General features: G+C 40.6%; 1 protein-coding gene across 7 annotated transcripts in view; it reads right to left on the bottom strand.

The window, feature by feature from the left end:
* Nucleotides 1-20,828, bottom strand: part of TfAP-2 (transcription factor AP-2) — a 190,258-nt gene that overhangs the window by 101,201 nt on the left and 68,229 nt on the right. For 2 of the 7 annotated variants that reach the window (XM_012369814.2, XM_012369815.2), the window contains exon 3: nt 2,533-2,657. The exons of 2 other annotated variants lie outside the window; for them this stretch is intronic. In XM_012369814.2, coding sequence (XP_012225237.1) covers nt 2,533-2,595 — 63 coding nt within the window. In that variant the 5' untranslated portion in view covers nt 2,596-2,657. Of the gene's footprint in view, nt 1-2,532; nt 2,658-17,615; nt 18,413-20,828 lie in introns of those variants that run through there. 3 more of the 7 variants (XM_012369817.2, XM_067350426.1, XM_012369818.2) reach the window with 3 other exon arrangements.

Genomic DNA, 20,828 nt, shown 5'->3' with positions numbered 1-20,828 from the left:
ATCCAGAAACTTGCAAGCTAACGTTTAAACATTTCCCCGCCGCACAATTAACGATCCGAGATCATTTCGGGAAAGAAAGCGGGCGTCGAAATTCGGATCGGCGTTCTTGTGCCGCGCGTTTCGTAATAAGCGGTTGGCGTACGGGGGGTATATTGGTTAGCCCCTCGCTGGGTGAATGAAACTAATATAATAACGATCATTTGTATTGCGAATCGCACGACGCCCCGGCGTGCAGATGGATGATTCATCTTCCGAATGCGGCGTACCGCAATGTCGATACGCGTTAATATCAATGATCGAGTTCGAAGCGTTATAATTTCAACGAGCACATTTTCGACGTTACATGTAGGAAAAAATTTACGCTACACGCCGCCTCCTTCTCTACTCGCGAAGAAACACGATGTAGGAAGTATTTTGCCGCGACGCTTCGTCTCACCGCGTCAGATATTCTACGATTATCGCCTTGAAATTCCTATTTCCGGAATAACGCAGGTGCAGAGAGGCAGAACATCAGTATAACGATTTTTTTCGCCGAGCTCCCGCCATTTTATCTCTCTTTTATTTCACCCCCCACCCTCTCCGTCGGTGATTTCCTCGCTTCCTTCTGTTCTCTCTTTCTCTTTCCTGTCGCGCGATTCCTACTTCTTACGCTCTTTTCCCTATCTTCTTTTTTCCTCCTCGAGACGTCGTTTCGTCGTACCGTCGACGAGCTCGGACTTTGTCGAGTACTAAAACGAGACTCAACACAAATAAGATAATCTCCATTATAAACTCGGGGGTAGGGTAAGTAAACGATGAGGAGTTATTTACCCGGCTCGGAAGGAGGGGAGAAAGGGAACAAAGTAATAACAATGGAATGAGAATAAGAAGGAAGAAGGTTTGAATCCGCCGGTGGTGTAGCGAGTTTGAAGTCGCGTAGGCGCATTAAAGGGGATCTTGCGCCGCCGTTATTATCCAGAGCAAATGGCCTCTTCCAGCGTCGTTTCTGGCCCGATTCCATGAAACCAGAATACTCCGCCATCGAAGTTTCCCCCCTGTCGCCGTTAAGTATCATGCGACGGAGAGATACGTTGCGATTCATCGCGGCGTTCGCTCGGCGAGGATAATTCGAGGACGCGTCGAGGTCGTGTTTCTCTTTGCGATTTCACACGTATTTTACGTATCAATCTGCCTCTGTCCAGCGGAGTCCCCTGTTTACATCGGGCTATGCGAAAACTTTGTTCGATTTTTCGTGAGACGCCGATGGACGTTCTGTTACGTTTCGAAAACCGTTTTGTAATTAATCACCTCGCGGGTACGGTGTATCGTTTTTCCGCGTTCCGACAAGTTTCCAGCAATTTCCGTTGTTATTATAGCATCAACTCTATGTTATTTCTTTATAAATCAGTCTAGGACACGAATATGCTAGTACGAGCAAGTATCGAGTAGTATAATCGATACGTCTAGACGCGCTGAACTTCGTAGCGCGAGTTCGTACATGAGTTCGATCTCTTTCACCGCGATTTCGGAGATTTCCCGATAATAACACTCGCAAATATGTTTCTGAACTTTGTACACGCAATTTCCTCACTTTCCGTTAGTTAATAGTTCTTGCAAAATGCTATTTCTCATTAGTGCTGCAATATTACCCAAGTATCGTTATAGTATTATAAAATTTGCGCTGTTCATTTTCGGAACTGGCAAAGAAACTAGAATCTCGTAATTTATGTTTCATAAATTTAAAAAATGTAATGCTGCTAAAATTTTTAAACTAAATAAATTCCTTTGAGAGATATCTTATGAAAATTGTAACAACTCTCTTCAAAAGAATAATTGAGACGTACACGTTACTTGAAAGTGGAAATTGTTAAAACTGTTAGATCGCACGGTTCTTTTGACGGTGGAACAATACTTATTGTACAATCGGGAATTTATTGCGGCGATATTAATTGGTGGCGATTTTTCTGCAAACCAAATGTTTGTGCGTGCAAAGGGCAGTTTTTCGAACTGTAATGTATCATCGTAAATTCAACCGCGAGTCATTAAAAATACAAAAGGGGCTTCCATTACCGCGGCCATTCGCTGGTAATTAAATAATTTACATTTTCGACATGATTAAAAAAGTTTCGATGTGTGAGCGGAGAATTCTCATAACAGAAACTCCGCTACCGTCGGACACGTAAAAATATCGCTACCGCATTTCACAGAGGAAACCTCGATAAAATTACGAAGGCTCGACATGCCAAGCCGGTAGCAACGCTTTGAAAAACTTGACAGACTATTAATTGAATAAAAACGAATGTTCGCAAATATTGTCGATATATAAATCCTTTGTATCGCGTGCGTTTATCGGCGCGCTCAGCGGCGTGGCGCGTCGTGTGGACGACGGAGACGTCAAAAGAGTCGAATATCCAGCGAATATCGACACAGAGAGCGCGAAGTAGTGTTTCACGCAATCCGCGAAAGAAAAGTCATCAAATGCGCGTTTGCGACCGGCCGTGCTGTGCGCGGCAGCCCTCTCTGCGTTTTTTATTGTAAGCGCGACGCACTCACCCAAGATGCGCCGCAGTCACCACCTCCGAGAGTCTGAAAGGCCGGCATGCATCTGAACGTCATTCTGAGCTCTATCGCCGAATTATTACCCAAAGGTCGAGCGCAGTTCTCCGGTCACAACTTACCTAGAACAAAGCAAAACACTTAGTTAGCGATCGGGCAGACTCTCTGCTAATTATCGTCGCGAGCGGATCTCATCTGAATATCTGAATATCTATGAGTTAAACGCAAAGATTTTGCGATCGGTGGAAATTTGCATAGCTCTTCGTTTCTTTCTTCTTTTTTTAAGAAATACATTCTCGTCTCTGCGCGTCTTTTGATATCGATGTAAGATCGCAACAAAACGCACACACAAATCTCCCTTGGGTTCTCGAGATGCTTCCACCAAGACCCCGCCATTTGAGCATTCCACGAGACGCGCGCGATTGGTGTAACGCATCGTTCGCCGATTATCTCGTCGGCGTGCCAAATCTGCATAACGTCATGCAGATGCCTCGGAGTTGTACGTGCGTGCTCTCGGGACGAAGAGTACCCGCCGGTATCAGCGTGGCGCCCTTCGCGATCGCGTTCGTAGATACCCGAAGATCTCGGCGATAAGCGAGGGGTGCGTCGTAGAAGGGCGTTGCGATTATCCGAGGCTCATTAGGCGCGCGAACGCGCGTGTCCTTTGAGCGGTTGCATTCGCGAAGTAAATTGAGATTATTGCCGGACATTACGAGAGGCCGTAATCGTCGCGACGGCTCACTCGGCGGCTCGTGCGGTATTAACTGTCGCGCAAAAAATTGCAGTGCCGCGCGTTTTACTAATTTACTGGAATTGTTACTGGCCCTTTTGTATAAAAATAAATTAAAAAATAACTATTGCTTTTGCGCCGACATATCAATAATTAGGAAGTTACTTCATTAAAAATAAAATTTTTCCGAAAAATTAAATAATATGAAAACGTAATATTTAAGCCGCAATATTTTTTGATAATGAAAATTTAATTTCAAGTTTCATTAGGCGAACATTTAATGCAGAAAATTTCAAGCTGAATTTATTTGAATTCAACAATCTGAGAGCAAGAAAGAGCAAGAATTCTGAAATGTTCCAGACATCGTACGAAATGATTCATCGCGCATCATTGTTCAGCTTGATAGGTCGATGCTGCGATTCCACCACCAGTCGTTTGAAATGTCAGTAATTCAGGAGCAATCGGGATCCGGCGGGAGATCACGATGTGTTTCGCGCGGCCAGGAATCCCAAAAATCCGGCCACAGACTGTTGCGTAAGCGGAGCTCTCCCCCTCGTCCCTTTCGAAGGGGTTATTAGGCCGAGCACAGCGCATTCTTTCGCGCGGTCCGAATAAGACCATAAAGAGTATCCGGAGGAACCAGAAGAATGAAAGGAGATGTAAAAGGAGAAGAGGATGTCGACAGAGAGGGAGGTAGACCCGTAAGAAGAAATGGAAGAGACGATAAAAGAAGAGTGAAAAAAACGCGCCGATGCAGCTCAGCGAGAGAGAGAGAGAGAAAAAGACCAAGCGAGTTTTACGTTCCTTTTTTTTCTTCACTCATCAGATGGAATTTACTCAATTCTCCTAAGAATCTTAGACAATGTTAAAATCCTTTCGTTTTAGTTTAGACAAATTTGTCGTAACACAAGTAAAAGATTATTAACAATCAAACTTCGAAAAATTAACTTCGAACAATCTGAAACGGCCGGAATAAAGGCCTAAAACATTTCGTATTTGAAAAAAATTCAAGCCCGTTCTGATTTCTCACTTGGCGATTATTCAAACCATCTCGCGCGCGTATTTTAGCCGAAAAGCAAATTCGTCCGAAATGAAAGAAGCATCAGGAAATGAATCCGACTTTTGTTCCCTCTTCGTTGTTCACCCTCCGCCGTCTGTCCCTCGCGCCCGATTTCGGCGCGGAAAACGCGAGCGCCCGCCCGGGCTGATGTCGCTGCGGGAATGAATAATGGATTTGAGCGCAGCCATGCCAGGTATACCCGGTTGAATATTCATAATGCATCTCTCTACGCTATCCGTGCATGGGGGATCCACGAGTGTGGTCGTGTGTGCGGGCGCGCGCGCACGCTCCGCCGGCGCAGAGCGTGCTCGCCGATCGTTGTCCGCATCCATGCTCTCACCTCTGCACGCGTGGCTCGCGTGCGTGTAGCCTAACCGAACCGCGAGAATACACGGCGCACACGCCAGCGGACTGCCGCGAGTCAGAGGGACGCTTAAATTTAATCAGCTATCGGCGCTTTTATATATTCAACATTCGGGCGCCACAAGTAGTAACGTCACTCGGGAATGCTCGCATCGCGATGGACAATGGTTTATGAAAATCCTATAGATATTTGAGAAACAGAAATCATAAAATACAAATCGTATTTTCTATAATTCTTCGCAAAGTGTTACAACATAACCTTCTATCGGCCGTCAAAATATTGACGCGGTTACTACTTTAATTTAAAAAAAAAATAAAATGGTTGCTATGCTACAGCGACAACAGAGTATCAATCCATTTTTCACAACTCCCTTGGCTTGCGAAAAATTAAACGTTTTATTCATGATGTATGCATTTACTTCTAGTATATATATATATCTTCCCGCGCGTCGATGCCCCAATCAATATCAGAAACGTTAAACGCCATTGACCCTGATAATGTATGTATCGCAAGCGTTCTTAGTCGAGAGCGCTGTTGCGTTGCGGCACCGAACACGCGGCCGCTACCTGCTGGAATATGGAATGAGCCGCGTTACTCGCTCCGACGAGCACGCCGCGAGTGTACACGCCGCGTGAACGCATGCGTGTGTGCATTTCCATCCGACTCCCGAAATTGGACCACCAGATTGAAACTGTCGCCTACCCTCTTCCAGAAGGGAAGGAGTGGCGCGGTGTTTTGAGGCAGGGCGGAGAGAGAGAGGACGCCTCGCATCCCCGGGATCTCTCTCTCCACAGCCCCGCGAAGCCTCGTTTCGGCAGAGAGAACGAAGACACGAGGGTGCCGCCCCTCGTCTCCCACGTTACGGCGACGTGACGGTGTGTAATCGTCGAAGCTGCGCGCGGCGGGTTTAATCTGGGACGCGTTTGAAGTACGGAGAATTTTTGCGCCAGCTCTCGGGAATTTATAAGCCGACTGCTCGGTGAGATGGGATTTTTCAATCTGAGACTCGTATTCCTTCCGCTGTCTCTTTCTTTCGTTTGAATGTGTTTTCACCCTCAATTGCTACAAAGTCAAATCTGATACAGCAACAATATTTTGGGGAAAAAATGTACGAAGAAAAATATCCAATTCTATAATTTTGATATTACTGTTTTTCTGATGCGCAGTTGTTTCATGTATAGGAATGTTAATGGCTTGTAATAGCGGACTGTTTGATACTCTTAAGAATTTACGTTATAACATATATATTTCAAAGGGGGTAATTACATGATTGCAATCCCTTTGAAATACATCTCACAATTCCAAAATTACTATAGTCTTGCCACAAGCTATGTAACGAAGATTGGAATTCATCGATTGACATGCAAATCCTGTTACAGCGTAGTCTTGACTATGCGAAATAGTCAATTGTAACATATAAATTCATCTCAATGCAATGGCAGCACAAGTATTATGCGTCGAGATATTGTAGAACGCATTGCAAAGCGATATTGTAATTTTGTATATTTATATAGTAATAAATCTCATTCTTTATAATTTATCGCTCTCCGTCCACATTGCAGAAATATCTATTTTGCATTTATTTTATCCATGGAAAATTTTTGATCGCATCGTAAAATGGGATTTTGCACCGCCAACATTGCATCATATTGATGTGAATAATCACATTCGAAAAATTAAATTTATTAGTTCCATCGATATCACGCGATTTCGATTATTTGTTAATTAATTTTGTCGACATTGGACTGTGTTTTGAAATCGTTCTTTTACATATTTTTCTTTTCTTTTAATAAGAGAATAATAAGAAAATAACAGAGGAGTACTAAATCTATTTAACGAAGAGGCAATTCCATATTAAAGTACTTCATTCGAGAGATGCCTTCGTCGCGTAAACACAACTCTGATAGCGGCGCCGCACGCGAACGATAACGAGATCGAATTAGCTGAATTACATCGGAAGGGTCGAATAAAGAGTTTTACACCGGCAATCTTTGGCGTTATCATCTTTTATAGGTATTGCCGGCGCGCGAAGCGCCCGCACGAGAACCAGACACGGAGGAACCGGTAAGGCACAATAACACGGTTGCGTCCCGGTTCCGTCTCGAGCTTTAACGATTCCCGGTATCCCAAAATTCCCGAGTGCACCAGGTTTCTTTATGGTCACCAGCGCCTGCGTCGCAGGGTATACGACTGCTAACGACGTGCCATTAAATCGAGTTAACGAGGGTAGCCGCGCTATTTGCCGAGCTATTTCCTAGCCGCCGCGATCGTTTCGCCCCGCCATCGGTAAACCACAAACGGCGCGGCCTTTCCAGGGAAATGGCGATGTTTCCGTAGACACTCTCGAGCTCTGTCACGGTTCGTTTCGCAATGAGTGCTGCATTTTTTCGAAGTGCAACGTCGCGCTCCGCGCGAGCGAGTCCTATTAAGGCAAATTCGCCGAGCTCTATCAAGTTCGATATCGATGCTTTCAGTCATTTAAAATCCCAACTATTTTCGATATAAAATGAAGACATCTGATGAACCAGCTTTTTTATTTGATGTGTACTTTTATTTCATTGCAAATAAACTAGGCAATATTTAAAAATAAGTTTGTTAAACTCTTTAAATGTCTACACAAATATTATTACAAAATAATTTCTGAACGTTTCTATTTTACTTGAATAATATTAGTAATACGTTCAAATATTTAGGATTCAAAAACTTGATAATTATAATTGGATTAGCTGCAGTATGTTATGAATGCAAAATTAATTTAGTGCAATGTCAGTTAAGCGCAGCAAAGCATATATTATTATCATCAGAATATTTCTTCCAGTCGAACTATGTAGTTTGAAGATTTATGACGGCTAAATAGACATCGTAACAAATCATAGAAAGCTATTCGATTATAATAATAAGTAACGCGCATTTCATCGATATGTTTTATAACTCGTTGATACTACCGTATCACAAGACGCTGATTTATGAGTCCGATGAAAGGGACGATTACATTCCGCCATTATCCCGGGCTTCATTTAATGCGCGGAACCCTATACCTTTTCTATTACTTATTCATTCGGTACACTACCATCCTCTTATTTCTGGCGCATAATTACAGGCGGTTATCCGATCGCGAAGCTGAGCCAATCTTACTTTTTCCCTTTGTACATTATTTTTTCAATCCTGCCGGGAAAGATAAATAAGAGCGTTTCAAATAGAACCATAAAAGTTTCATATTTGCCATTAATATTTGTTACGTTATTCTTGTGAAAGAGAAACGAACATTATAATATTAAACAGACAGATCATTACAGAAAAATATGTTTTAATGTAAACACATTTACGGAAAAATAAAATACTTAATAACGACGAAACATAATGCGTACAAAACAATTTTAGTTGTCAATATATTTAAAAAAAATACAAGAAAATTTGTTAATAAGGAAAAAGAAAAAATTTTTATGTTTGCCCATGTATCTCGTAATACGAGTTTGCTTTAATTAAAATAGATTAAGCTAAAAATACTCAATATTCTTTTAAACATCTCTCTCTCTTTTTTTCTCTGAAAAACAGTTTTCCAAATTTACCAAAGAAATATTTTTAAATGCTGAATCTCTCTGTTTGATGCACAGCTATATATAACCATAGCAGAAATAAAGTCAAGCTTGTTTATAAAATATTTCATATAATTACCCCACACGAGAAAATAGACTTTATCGACTTGAGCGCAACATTCATGAACGTTCAAGGAAGTAATCTCCTATAATAGTCACGTTGCACTGCCTCGTTGCTGCTTTTAATTGCCGTATGATTCACGCGTTCGGTGGCATTCCGGCCGCGCATTAGCCCGTCGCGACTTTCTCACCCGATCATTTCGTCATACTTTATTGCGAGCGGCAAGGATCGGGGCGACAATTTCGCCGCGGTATATTGAATATCGAATAGGCGACTGGAGTGGTTCGGCTTGTAGAAGCGTAACAGCACGCCGTTTATACGGCCCCAAGGCGTTTCTAAATCGACCGGCTGAACTACATCGGATATTCCCTACTTCTGTCCGATACGGCGTGGACCTAGTTTACTTCTGGCCCAATTACTTCGGAGCCAGCGTCTCGGGGAGTCTTCCTCCAGGACATTGGATTCTTATTCATAAATTTTTAAGACAAGCTATAACGATTTCCCAAAGTAATGGGCGGAATACTATTGGAACAAAATTACGCAGAGGGTAATGTGACGAATAATTATTCTGCGAATAATTTCATTGTTAAGTGGAAAAATGACGCTATCTGCGTAAAATTCTTTTATCCTCTGTTTGTCGTGTAAATTTACATTCCGTGTCATCTTTACTTTTTTACCGGAAATTTCATAACGCTTGTCTGTGGGAGAAATTAATGTTAGATATTAAAAAAGTTGTAGCAAGGATCTCTCTTAATATTTCTGCTAGAAGAAAAATGTCTTGAATGTATGAAAAAAAAAAAGGGAGAAATGTTCCACGTTTCTTACTGTTATCTGTTACATGAACTTTCCGTCAGCGTAACGCACAGCGCTGTAGGTAACGATCGTCGGAATGTGATGGGGGACGTTGATAATCATATGTCTAAAAAATCAAATTCGCAGCGGGTCCGATAATGGCGGACGAGGAGCGAAAATAAAAGACAAAAAATAAACGCGCAAGACCGAAATTGGTTGGACGGCTCGGGCGAGCTCGGCGGGCACGACTCCCACCCTAAAGAGCGAACGCGCAACATTCCGATCCATTACAATTACCGAATAATTCCAATGTTGGCCCACATTGAAGGAAAGGAACCTAAAATTAGGTTGATTAGAGGCTACCGTTCGTCAGAGGGATAGCCACTACCGGAATTTAACCAGTTATTATATAGATACGGCCTTTCTCTATATACGAGAGTCGTATGGGCGCGTTAAGAGAAAACGTGCCCCACGAAATTAGGTTCTCAACCGGCCTGCGTTGCATGGGAAGAATCATCGCGGCGGGTCAATAATTATGTCATCGCGAATAAAAGTTTGCACGCCGCTCACGTAATTTCACGGTTTTTGCGCAACGACGCGGCGCGCAAGCAAAGTTGTGATTCGAATTCTAATTTAATTTTACAATTCAGCGAATGACGACGCCTGGCGAGTTTTCTTCTAACCCCCTCCCTCGGCAATGCGAAAGAAAAATGGGAAATGCGGGCAAAACGTTACTCGGACAGGCGAATTGACAGCAATAACGACGATAATTTCAGCCAAATATCACGCTCGCGATCCGGGCGGACGGTGATATTGATCCGCGTGTTTGCGAAGTAATTAAACCATTTTGTTAACGGAGGTAAACGGCGGGCCATACCGTTCTGCCAAAATTATCCGCCCTGTTGCACGTACAACCCGATTATTAAAGCAAAAACGCTGAGATGGCGCGTTTGCGTTTGCTAAAGCAAACGCCGTGCGTGTGATTTATCTGATCGCGTGAACCACGGGACCGAGGATAAAACTCTTTTTCGCTTCCTTTACAATGCATACGCTTTGCACGATCCATTTACCCGGCATGTGCACTAATAAAATAACTTCATTAGTACTATTGCCGCGGCAATACGTCAGTTTTGCAGAGTAAAGTTGTAAATGTTATGAAAATGTTATGTCATATTAATGACCGGCTTTATTATCTCAGCGTACAAACATTGATTAACATCGCGATAAAAATTAATCAAATATTTATATGCTTGAATATATAATCTTTAGATTTTATCACGAGTGATGAAAATAATAAAAAAGCCGTAAGGTTCTTTTCTTTGGGCTTTTATCGCGTTTAAAAATCGGTGATTAATTATAAGCGAAATAATAGAAGGCATTATACTTCGCACATTGCGTCAGTTTGGAATTATTCGATCGTCAGATAGTAAAATATGCTTTCCTTATTTGATCAATATTAAATACTTATATATTGTACGCAAGAAATGCACTCGACTGGAAAGACAATTTCTTGCACCGTGACGGCAAACGCATAAAATACGACGAACAATGGACACCATTCGCGTTTCAGAAACGCACGCGAGAGTCATGCGGTGAAATTAATTTACCGAAAAGCGCTTTATCAACGATATTGCAGCGCGAGAACGGATGTAACGAGGAAGACACGACAGAAACAAGTTGATACGCGAGATCGTGAATAACGACCATCTTTTCAATTTTGTAGATAATTAATATCTGGCGATATAATTTCATTAAAGACAATAGACTCACGGTGTTTGTTTGAATTATGATGCCCGCGGTGATAAATCGCGCGCTTTAATAGCTACCATGCCGGAGCAATTATTGTTGCGCCAAGTTTGTTGGTTGTGTGATGCGTTGCTGCCCACGCAAAAGGCGAGAACGCTCGATCGCGAACGAGTTCGAACGGATAATATAAGATAATATAACGTATTATTCGAGCGACACGGAAAGAAAATGAAGCGTCTCGGAAATGTAAGTTTTACAAAATTTTGAAGAAAAACAAAAACAAAATAAAGCAGATGAGAGCTCCTTTAAATTTAATCGATTTATTTATTAGACGTGCAGTAGATTTTCTTTTTTTTCGAGATGAGAAATAATTTGAGAGCGAATTCACATCAAATTCGGCGTGGCGCATATTTAAATTTATAATGTAACAAATTTATCATATAATATATTATAATATATACAATATTCGTTGCATTTAATATATTCATGATAAGAAACAATATTTATGATGAGAAAGAAATTTACAATATAATTCAAATAAATTGCATAAATCATCTGTCCAGTTGCCATTTTATTTAGAAATAGCTTCTTTTGGATTGTTTTATCAGAAAACTCTTGAATTAACTTGATTTTACGAGCGTGACTTAGGTATAAATCATTTTCGGCGCTTGAAACGTAGAGCAGCGCGATGTTTCGTTGCCACGGCAATAGTGTGGCCGAAAAAAATTGTAATGGCTTACCCGCGACGACGTTGCCGCGTGCACGGAGATTTACATTTTCATTTTTCCGATATCAATTTTTGAAGTTTGTTTTCATACGTGGGGAGCGGCGCCGTTCTGCCAACCCGGAAACGCCAGATTCGGCGATATCGAATACGCGATATTGAAAAAAATATGTGAGTGAGATACCGACGAAGCCGGCGCGCTCATGTTCACCGCGTTTGTTTGCGCTGAATCTTTCCTCGAAAAACATTACAAAAGAAAGAAAATGCGCGCGGCGGGGGTGTGAGTGATTACAACGTATCATACGCTACGATGGGAAATGGTTTACTATTATTTTTCGTAGATATATTTACGAAAAAATATTTTTCATACTATGCTACAGTCTTCCGAAACGATAGTAGCAAAATAACGCAACGGCTTGATGAAATTGCCTAATGTAATAATTTCGTTGAAAATAAAAGTCACTCTACTAATTTTTTTTATATTAACATATGAAAGTTCACGGATCATCCTTGATTTACGAATAATTAAAATCGTGTAAAATAGAGTTGTTTGTGTATCTCTCTCTCTCTCTCTCTCCAAGCGCAATAGAGATTATCAATCCGGTCCAAATTCTTTTCACGCTTCCCCGACATAACGTTTCCGCCCACGTGGTTATGACGTTAACCCGCGAATTCTTTAATACCGAAATAGGCTTGTAAGCGTTTCGTTTCAGAGGTTAACCAGAGGTCCCTCGAGTACACGTCTGGCTGTTCTGCTGTCTGAATGGCTAGTTAGCGCGAAGATTGGTTTTCTTCGCGTTATTCGTCCCTTCTTCGGGCGGCGTTATTGGGATCACCCAAACACGCGGCAGTAAAATCGGCTAAGCTGGCGGTTATTTATTGCTCGCGGTGGCACAGGTGAAAGAAACGGGTCTCACTCACGTTTTGCCGTCTTCCAATCCCCCCTTCCTCTCCTATTTTTTCTATGTTTCCTTTTTTCGTTTTCTTCTGCCAAAAAGTATGCGTACCGTGATTTCTACTGCCCGATTCCGCGTCACGAATGTCTTCGGCAAATATGTGGGTAAATATCTCGAAGCTAAGAAACATTGTTCTCCAGTATATCTTGATACATAAACTGAGTGTCGTTTAAAGAAAATTTTTCTCGTCAAAAAGAGTCTATATTAATTAATAAAATAATTTATGTAGTAAATTTTTGCTTAAATTGTACTCATAAATATTTTGTGATAAAAAAGTAATTAACTTTTATAGACGTATCATTACGTTTCACAAATTTTAATATCCTTCACCGCTTCTACCATTGCTAAAAGCGTCTCTGTACTAATTTGCTTGAAATAATGTGACTATAAATATAATGTACGCGCGGTATTAAATATCCAACGTTATTAATCATCACGAACGTCGTTCCAGAATTGTTGTTAGAGGTTTAGATCGCCGTGTGCTTTAGTGAACTTTCTCCAAACTGAGAATCCCGTGAGAAAACTGGTATGTCTAGTATCGTCGTTTAGTACAGCATACTATTTAGGAAATTACGTGTTTTACGAACCAGCCTGTTGAATCATATATATCTTGTTTAATAACTGTAAATTCGTATATGTAAAACCTAACGCCTTACGCAAGGCTCTCCTCATACATGCGCTTGTAAAATATTTTTTATCGAGATTCGTTTTTTCTTTTTGTCGTTAATTAATACGAAATCATTTATTAAAAGTTGTCTATTCTATTTCAACGAGGACGCCATATATCTTGATGACATTTTGAGTTCTCATTGCAGAAAAAACAAGCGAATATGAAAGCGAGTGCGTTCTTCTTATTGCATTTGTGTTTTTCCCATTGCACGCACGTTATTTCATTTGTGCTTTGTATACGTCGTTGCATGATTTACGTGCCCTTGTTTGAATTTCATTTGCATTTTCTCATTACAATTTGCGAGCCTTATAATTTCCGAGAACATTCTATCCAGATCGCGGATGTAGGCTAAAGGAAACGGGCTTAATAGCGATGACAACATGGCCTATCATCGATCTTATTTCTTGCCGGTCGTCCGTGCGCCGCGCGCCCATTAATGCCCGCGGTCTGTTAACGAGCGCGTTGCATCATTTTCAATAGAACCTGCCTGCTCGCAAGAGCGGCTATCGGCCTTTAATTTATGACTGTTTAATAACGCGGGCCAGCCCGGGAAACGCAGGCGCGACGTGCATTTCCGTTTTTCGCTCCGGCACGCAGCGCGCTCTTGTCGTCCCGACGAATGAATAAGTTAATCTTGATTAACCCGCGCGATGAGATATACGCGCGAACAGATTGCAAAACGTGTTTTGACGACAAACCGCGCGAAGTCTCATTTAATTATACGCAGTCTGCTCATTTTAATCTTTCGCGTAGGTCGGCGCAGATGGGCGATGTCAGGATGACGCGCTGCTCCTTTACAACGCGTTTGTTGCAGCTAGTGTAGTTTACGCGCGCGTTCAATGTTACCGACTCTTTATTCATTCCCGAATGAATAAACGGCGAGTGTCGCGGTAAAATCAATTTTCCCCGTCGCTGAAATTGATGCTGTTAATACGGCTCCATCGATCGAGTTGGCCTTAGCTTCCGAGAAGAAACATAAATGTCGCGTGTATGCAAACTATAACCACAAGCAGCATTCAAAGTTTGCAAGCAAGATCATTGATGAGGAGCAGCAAAACACGGGAAACAATTTAAAATTAAAAGAATAAACAAAAATCAAGTGTCATTTACATTACAAACGCCATAATCATGAAGTTGTAAATTAAAAATAATCACTATTTATGATAAGTATCATTTAGACTTTTAGCAATTCGTTTCCTCCAATTTTCTCGTAGCTCAAATAACTTGCTCGGTTTTTACTTATTAAATGGTTAATTACAAAGCGCAAATGCAGCATTATTCTTTTTGACATGGGAATGTTGTTCAAAGCGCCGTGTCCTCGGTGAGCGACAAAGCTGTTGCGGACCGTAAAGAAAAATGCTGCGTGCAACAAAAGTCGGGAGAGTAGAGGAGGCGCGGTTGATTGAAACGTCAGCTAAGAGGAGTTATGTGTCTGTGATGTACTATGGTTCGCGTTGTCTACTCCCGAACGTGCCATACAAAACCTATATGCGCGCACGCAATACCTACGTTTAGATTCGCATCGTCGCGTGTTAGTCGTATATTTTATCATATAATCACACACGCATATAATTGCAAGCTGGCCATAGTTTATCGATATAATGTGCATTTATGCGTTGGCCTGCGACACTTTGTATAAATAATACACATTTCTTCTTGTAATTTGAATAAAAAAAACTTGCATAAAAGATTAAGATTTCTCTTTAAAAAAAAAATGCCACTTGTTGAGTGACAGAAAGATATTATCAATACGTCTTCGTGACAAAATTTATGGGAGTTATAGTTATCGAAACTCAACGAAATAATTGGCAATTATTTTTCTTCCTTTTTTTTGTTGTTGTCTCAGACGCATTTTAAGTTCGGAGGCTATAACAGCGGTATTATACGTCGCATCTTTCGTTGATCTTTTTCTGGAGAATCACCTGCCGCGTCTCATGTTCGCCGATTTTGGCCAATCCTGTAGAAGCACAGATGCGAAACGACGTCCGTGTGTACATATGTACACACGCGCGCGAGTTCTGGCTACGATATGCGCCGAGGTAATTGGCGATCGTAAAGCATTGAAGGCGCTAACAGCAACAACGGAAATGTTGCAGGCGCGTCTACTCCTCCGCCCGCGGACGATTAACAACCTAATAAGAATCTCTGTCTCGATTTAAGCTTACAGCTATGAATTGCAGCTAAAGTAAAGCACGCTGCTAATCTAAGTTCAGTTATACTGGAAAAAATGTGTGCATATGCCTGACAAAATATTTATATACCTAGTAAAATAGTATGCTTATGCTAAAAACGAAAAAGAAAATTTAATTCTTAAAGAATACACAAAAATATAAAATATATTAAAAATGTCCTAGATTTGTTCAATGTTATTTTCATAAATAAGAAGTTGATTTTTTTTGGAGAAAATTTAACGACTAGCTATGACAAATCTTTAATTTTCAGCATTAAATTAAATTCTTGTTATCATTAAAAGTTTTTGAATCTTCTCTTATTCTTGCTGTTATTTATTATTATTTATTCTTTCAAAGAAATCCATCTCTCACAATGTTAGTAAACTACTTATATCTTAAAGTATATTTAAAGAATTTTAAGAGCGCACTTGTAGAATCGCTTCATAGTATCTCATTACAGCAGCCAAGGTAAATTTGTTAAATTTGCAGCAATTAATGGCTAGTTTGTGGTAATAGCATTACATTTCGCTTTGTCAATATTGAAGCCGCTAGTCGATCGGACTTGTTAATTTGATATCAAACATTTAACTCCAGTTAGGAACGCGGGCCTATTTTGCTTCCATATTTACAGTAAGATTTAATACACAATTAGTAAATACGAAGTAATTAAAAATCTAATAGTTCCTAAAACACGTTTGTTTAGTCCATGATAGTTATCAGATATGTTGTACAAAAACAATATAAAAAATATTTTAAAGCTAAAATATATCATATTTACGAATGTTCGATATATTTTAAATGTGTTTTGGAAAATCAAACATTTTGATAGTGGAGATTTAGAGTAACGTGATTTGTCAGACGTGTTATATAATTTGATATTGCGTCTAAAATATGTCAGTCCCATAAATTACGCACATATATGATTCATCTTGTATAATTAATATTTTACATTGAAAACTGTTATATGTTCATGACACTCGCTATCTACAGCATAATGTCATAGAATACTGTGTTGATTTAATATTATATAATGCGTTGCAACAATACTTTTACTAATCAGAATACAATTAAGTTATTTAGCAAATAGGTTACGCAATATCCATGTGTACTTTATATAAACTTTAAAATACATAGAAACTTGATATATTGATTCTTTCATTTAATTTAACGGTGTACAGCATGTTATTCATCACTCGATGATAAAAATACATGTAAAAGTGCAAATTTATTTTATTTAATTTTCAAACTAGCCATTTAATTTAAGCTTAACTCTTTAATTCTAAATATCAATATATAAAAATATAGATACTCATCACATTTTATATCAAAGTTGATTTATTTATTATCGCGACGCTTGAGAAATCAGCTGAAAAACAAGGCGCTCTAGAAATGGCTGGGAGCAGTCAAAATTAAATGCAATATTTCGTTTTCAGCCGTAAATAAAAACGTCTTTTCTTCGTATCATTCTATCGATAGCGTTCAATGTGCAGAAAATTAGGTGAATGAATGTCCACTATTTATGTTTGCTAAAGATCGCGCGCACAATAAAAATACAGTAAGAAAACCGCGCAACAGTCACGTTGCAGAATGATTCCATTGTGCCAAGATTTTATGAGTCGCTCTTAAAGCCTGTCATTACAGCGTTTGTGGTTAGCGGCGGGCTCGCGCGCGTGGTACGTTCCAAAGATATCTTCAATGATTTACCGCTCCATTTTATGAACTTATATTCCACAAGACTGACGTATCTATTTCACTTAAATGCATCCGCAGGGCGCGTGACGAATTGCGTGTCGTAACGTCATTGTAGTGGTTTATTACCCGCGAGTACAGGTGGTACATTTTAGATTTAAGATAATGCCAATTCTTTGTGCCAATTCAATGTTATCGATAATTACGACTCAATTCTTAAACGCAATTATTGAAATGGGTTTCAGTGAATTTTGTAAATAAACTGCTCTTTTTATATTCGAGCACAATATGTAAAAATATTTTAATTATAAATTATACGCAGATAATATATGTAAATCGATTAGATATTTTTGAGTTTTAACATCTATAACTTGAAGTTGCAGAATGTCTCTCCGGCATAACAAAAACTGCAATATTATCTTCCAACATTGACTATAATAATGCATGCTTGCCTGCACTTTTTGTGATTGTTACGTCTGATAAGCGTAAGAAGCAGTAAATATATTTTGAAAAGAGTTTACCATTTGATGCATTCTCGCGGTGTTGTAGTAGTCTAGGTTCGGCATTCGGTCACTTCGTATGGGAAACTGTCCACGATAATTCAAACTGATCTACGATCAAACCGTCCACCCGGAACGCGATTCGATATAACCGCTCGAATTTCTCCTACACTTCGCTCGTCCACCGCCCGAGGCGCGAAAGCTGTCCCCCGCCCGCGTAAGCACTCGATGACACCACTGTACATGCACCACTCTCAGAATCCAACAGGTACTCAGCACTGATGCGAGGCGCGAAGATCTCGCGGCTGTCCGCGGATGTCCTCACCGACGAGTCAGCAGCATCCTAGACCGACTCGGCGTATACCCGGGAGAATCCGATCGCGGCGATCCGGTCGCACGTGCGCTCGCGTCGCGCGCAAGTTGCCGAAACGGGGGGAGGCAGTCGGCTGCCGAAAACGGCGCGGGTCCGATCACTGTGCACAGGATCTCGTAACTCGGCGGCGAGTTTCGATTCGCGGTCTCTATGTAAATTCGCGGTTTCGGCTGACTGTCGAGATGCTCCAAACACCCCCGGGCCCGGACGACTGTTTGCCGGTAAAGGACGGGAGGGAGCGGAAGTAATGAGAGAGCACAGGTACGCGCGAAGGGAAAAGAAAAGAGGGAGCGAAAGAATGAGAGGGAAGGAATAAAAGACAGAAGGAGGAAGAAAGAATGAAGTAGGATGGGCGAGTCCCGAGATATATCGAGTTACCGGCACCACGGATATTGTTTTCCGATATCTCGACCTTTGTATAGGTATTCGCCTTAAAACCGTCGTACACGCAGGAGGACTCGAGGGTTACTGCGCCCGCGGGCGCCTGCGGGGTCTTAGCTACCAGATAGACGCGACTCGGCGGAGCGACCGGGGTAGGAACTGGGACGGGCCTGAAGGCCCAGATCGTACCCTGTCTCGGCCGCATTGGCTGGCCACGGTGAGATCGGGCCCAATAGAATGTCGGTGCTTACTGTTCGGCCCAAGGAGACGGGACGCCCAGGCCGGTCCGGATTGGCTCGCGCGCACAGCACCGGTTTGCGCGGGGCGCTCGCGCGGATAAACCCCCGGATAACGTCGTGGAGATTTTATTTCTCGAATAAAGGATGGGTCTCTCTATCGCGAGCATCTGCTCCGCGCTCCGCCCGCATCGCGATCGCCGGCCGATTCGCGAGGATCTCCGCCGCGGAGATTGCGATCGCGTCTGGATTCTGCGATCGATGAATTTCGACGTAGGACCGGAATTTTGATTTATTATCGCCTCGATATGGTATCGCGAATCTTTCCTTGCTGATCTCGTTAATAAAAAAGGTGCAATTAAATCATTTTTTCCAAGTTTTGTATACAAATAATATGCGAATGATACACCTGTGTGATTGCACATTATTATACATACATAATATTAGAGTATCTAAGGTAATATATCACCGATTTTTCTCTTTACTCGAAATAAACTTGTTAGGCAATATTGTAAAAATTTAATTTCCTTATTCAGGAAATTAAATTCTTATTTAAGCTTGTTCTCTCTTAAGCTTCCATGTTTTACTGTATCTTCTTTTAGATTTCTTGTGTAAACTTTACAGTTTCTGCAAAATCTGATTATGTTTAAAGAGAGTTTAAAATGTCTGTTTAAACGCTATTATGCATTAATCGTTTTAATTCGTGAATTACACAGAATAATGTTTTCGTGTCTTATTATATCTTGATGTAATATATTGATATAATCATAATCAATATCTGACGATCTGAATTGGCGTTGTAAACTTGGAACTTACTATCGTTTAATTATATTATATTATAATTATATTATATATGTATCACTTCTTGAGGAAGCAATTTTACATTTTAAATAAGATGCATAGTAAGATGCGTAACAAGTGTCATATAGTTTTATTATCTTATTTTGCTAAAGACGCTAAATCACGTTGAAGAAATTTATGTGATAAGAATATACAACTAAATAATGAAATTAACATTGCGATCGTTCGAACGAATTTGTCGCATCGATATTTCTGAAAAGTACTTCTCGCGTCGTTTCACTAATTACACGACCGCATAGGTTCGATCCATACGAACCGCGCTAACCACGCAAACACACCGAGTGTGACCAGACCGTCGTTCTGGTCGACGACCCGGTTTCCAGCCGAGGGCAGTCTCGAGGGTAAATTTTTGATCGACTACCTGAGTAATAAACGAATGAATGGAATTCCTTTCGCAGTCTCGTGGAACATGTCCTTTCTGTTTTTAATTTTTGACCTAAACCCACGGCATCCTAGACACATGATGACGTTGATGAAGACGCGCGGATGAACTTCTTTCCACACTTTTAATTAACCTTCAGACTGTCGAAAAATTAAGGATTCTTCTACTATGAGAACTCAATCCAATTATATTTATTTGCAAAAATAAAAACGGAGGACAATTTGCGAAATAGTCATAAAATTTTCGCTTCATGAAAAAGTTTATTTTCTCTGTTTCGCAACATTGTTACGAATTATTTCTTATTTTGTTTGAAACAATATAACAGAAACTTCTATATAATTTTATCGTATGCTAATATAAATTATTTTAAAGAAATATATTATCTATTCATTTTCATAATTCTTAAACAATACTTATTATTTTTCCATTAATTCAAAAGCCTATATTTCACACAATGCGTCTGCAAAGCAAATGATGATTTTATAATCTCTTTCCACAAGTGTCACGTGAATAATACTTTATGCATAATCTGCTGTACTGTGTATTTAGACAAAATATTGCCAAGTTAAATCGATATCTTCACTCATATTGCTTCGCGGCATCTGTCTACAATCAAACAGATCATCCGGAATATTCAAATTACACACAAGTTATTATTCGTAAAGACTGATAAACCTCTTGTTGCTTCTCTACTTGCATAGTTTTCAAACGATAGCTACGGACTCAACCCTTGGGATATCCGTTTTCCATTGAACTCAACGCGTTTTGTACTTATTCTGTCAACAGCGCATCATATAATTTCTATGCGATCGCTCGTCACTTCATAGACACGTAAGGAAGATTAAGACGCTGCTTGCGAGTAGCTCGAGGTACGACGGAGAGGTATGCGTACGAGGGCAGCAGGAATTCCGAAGATGAAATTACCTTACGAGGAATTCCTGAATCGGTTATACGAACGCGGCAGTTAGGTCCGAATCGTGACAGCCCAGGGCGTGCACGCG

This window comes from Linepithema humile, chromosome 2 (assembly GCF_040581485.1).
Source record: "Linepithema humile isolate Giens D197 chromosome 2, Lhum_UNIL_v1.0, whole genome shotgun sequence".
NCBI classification, from domain to species: domain Eukaryota; kingdom Metazoa; phylum Arthropoda; class Insecta; order Hymenoptera; family Formicidae; genus Linepithema; species Linepithema humile.
Note: the sequence above shows the minus strand (reverse complement) of the source record. Positions and strands in the feature narration are given on the sequence as shown.